Source organism: Trematomus bernacchii, unplaced genomic scaffold, assembly GCF_902827165.1.
Source record: "Trematomus bernacchii unplaced genomic scaffold, fTreBer1.1, whole genome shotgun sequence".
Taxonomy (NCBI): Eukaryota; Metazoa; Chordata; class Actinopteri; order Perciformes; family Nototheniidae; genus Trematomus; species Trematomus bernacchii.
The window spans coordinates 67,771-70,755 of NW_022987671.1; the positions used below are offsets into that span (position 1 = coordinate 67,771).

General features: G+C 40.2%; 1 protein-coding gene across 1 annotated transcript; it reads right to left on the reverse strand.

Moving 5' to 3' along the window:
- Positions 1 to 231: 231 nt before the first annotated feature.
- On the reverse strand, positions 232 to 1,312 carry LOC117487471 (gastrula zinc finger protein XlCGF8.2DB-like). The gene has a single exon (XM_034136093.1). The coding sequence runs from the start codon at positions 1,310 to 1,312 to the stop codon at positions 464 to 466; it is 849 nt and encodes a 282-aa protein (XP_033991984.1). The 3' UTR covers positions 232 to 463.
- Positions 1,313 to 2,985: the final 1,673 nt, after the last annotated feature.

Sequence of the window (2,985 nt, forward strand, 5' to 3'; positions counted from 1 at the left end):
AACGGTTTTCTGGTGAAAGATTAACTAGCTACTGGATGAAATAATATGACTGGTGGCATAGGTGCGAAAATTAAATACTTTTTGAAAAAAAGATTATGATAAAATATTTTTATATATTTATAATTCTGCAAATATTACGATAAACTCACAGCTATTTCGCGGCCCGGCAGTAACACCTCCGCGGCCCGGTACCGGTCCGCGGACCGGGGGTTGGGAACCCCTGGTTTAGACAACATAAACAGAATGAAGTTCTCATTTCATAAACAATCTTTGAGTACAGACACCGTCCTGCAGAGAGCACACAACCCAACAGCACGTTTTTGGTGCAGCATCACTTTACAAAACGGTTGCATTAAGACTAGCTGGTCGCTTGTAAAGGTCAGTCCTCCTTAAATGAGCAGTGGGTGATCAGCAAATGAAAGGCAGGACACGGGAACTTGGTCCTGAGGAGATGTAACAATTATTAAACAAGAAATAGTAGAGTCAAGGGGTTAACGAAATGAACATGTGTGATTATTAGCGAATCGGCTGCAGGTGGGTGAAAACAGGCTCTCATGTGTGTCTTTAAATGATATCTACTTGAAAACGTTTTTTTACAGACTGAGCAGCTGTGTGGTTTCTCTCCTGTGTGGCCTCTCATGTGTGACTTGAAAGTTGCACCATGTGCAAAAGATTTGGTACAAACTGAGCAGCTAAAGGGTTTCTCTCCTGTGTGGACTCTCATGTGTGCCTTTAAACTTCCACTCAATGAAAACGATTTGGTACAAACTGAGCAGCTAAATGGTTTCTCTCCTGTGTGGATTATCATGTGTGTCTTTAAACTTCGATTCAATGCAAAAGATTTGGTACAAACTGAGCAGCTAAAGGGTTTCTCTCCTGTGTGGCCTCTCATGTGTGCATTTAAATTTCCACTCAATGCAAAAGATTTGGTACAAACTGAGCAGCTAAAGGGTTTCTCTCCTGTGTGGTTTCTCATGTGTTTCTTTAAACTTCCAATCTGTGAAAAAGCTTTCTTACAGACTGAGCAGCTGTGTGGTTTCTCTCCTGTGTGGATTATCATGTGTCTCTTTAAACTTCCATTCAATGCAAAAGATTTGGTACAAACTGAGCAGCTAAAGGGTTTCTCTCCTGTGTGGATTATCATGTGTGCCTTTAAATTTCCACTCAATGCAAAAGATTTGGTACAAACTGAGCAGCTAAAGGGTTTCTCTCCTGTGTGGTTTCTCATGTGTTTCTTTAAACTTCCAATCTGTGAAAAAGCTTTCTTACAGACTGAGCAGCTGTGTGGTTTCTCTCCTGTGTGGATTCTCATGTGTGCATTTAAATTTCCACAAATTGAAAAAGCTTTCTTACAGACTGAGCAGCTAAATGGTTTCTCTCCTGTGTGGATTCTCATGTGTGCCTTTAAATGTCCACTATGTGAAAAGGCTTTCTTACAGACTGAGCAGCTGAATGGTTTATTTTCAGCACTACGTCGTGGATCAGATTCATGTCTATTTTTCAGTGAATTTGAGCCTGATGCAGGTTCTCTGGTCTCTTTCCAATCAGCACTGTCTTCAGTGTCAGGTTCAGAAGAGTCTCCAGTGTCAGCTTCAGAAGAGTCTTCAGTGTCGTCCTCAGTCTTTGGTTGTAAACTGCTCTCTGGATCCGAGTTCCTGGCTGGTTCTGGTCCTCGACAGTCATCTCCATCAGCTTCTGTTTCCATGTGTTCAGTTTGTCTTTGATGAGGCTGTGAGAACTGAGGTTTCTCTTCATCATCTTCACTCTTCACAGGGTCAGTAGTGAAAGTGGACTTGGTGATATCAGCCTCCTCCAACTCCTGAATCTGCTCTCCCTCCTGACTGATCCTGAGTTCCTCCTGTTCCTGCTTAATGTGTGGGGGGGGCTCTGGGTCCTCCTGGTCCAGACTGGTGCTCCACTCCTGCTGGTCAGGGAGAAGCTCTTCTTTAAGCACCACCAGCAGCTGGACATCTGCAGGAAACAGGAAACACACAGTCAGAACAAACTGTTAAGTGTTAGCATTTAAAAATCTAATCACCATTACAATGGGAGACATTTTGCAGCCCTAATTAATGCCGTTGTTTTTATATTTTCACATTACCTTTCTTAGTCCGGCCTATTGTGTATTTTTGTTGGCTCAATTCACCTTATGTAGCCCAGCCCCTTTCCACTTCCAGTTAAAAATTAAAAAGGGTTTTTTCTTCTGGCGTAGCACTAGTCGCAATGTAAACAATGAATTGTATTTGGGATCGTTCACAGATACACTACGCCTACAGTATAGAATTAAAATACTCTGTTACAAATTAAAATCCTGCATTCAAACCTTATTTAAGTTAAAGTATGCAAGTATTAACAGAACATTTTACCTTATGTAAATGTAATGATGGTGCAGTAAAATGTTCCCTGTCAGTGTTTAATTGATGTTTCTTGATTATTTCGTATGTTGCATTTTACTGCTGTACATATTCAAAGTTGTGCTCGTATAAATGATTATAGATGAGGGAACCTGCTAAATATTAAAATGTCTGTGTTTTATATACAGTACCAGTCAAAAGTTTGGACACTTTCTCATTCAATGGTTTTTGTTTATTTTAATTTGTTTCTACTTTGTAGATTAATACTGAAGACATCAAAACTATGAAAGAACACATATGGAATTATCTAGTTAACAAAAAAGTATTAAAAAAATCAAGAATATCATTTTTATTTTAGATTCTTCAAAATAGCCCCCTTTTGCCTTGATGACAGCTTTGCACACTCTTGGCTTCTCTCAGTCAGCTTCATGAGGTAGACACCTGGAATGGTTTTCAATTAACACGTGTGCCTTGTCAAGAGTCAATGTGTGGAATGACTTGCCTCCTGAATGTGTTTGAGACCATCAGTTGTGTTGTGCAGAGGTAGAGTTAGTGCACAGTGGAAAGCCCTATTTGACTGCTGTTGTAATCCATATTATAGCAAGAAGGACTCAACCCAGTAAAGAGAAAC

Coding starts and splice junctions, on each gene's coding strand:
- LOC117487471 (XM_034136093.1), bottom strand. CDS start 1,312: ATGAGAATCCACACAGGAGAGAAACCACACAGCTGCTCAGTCTGTAAG.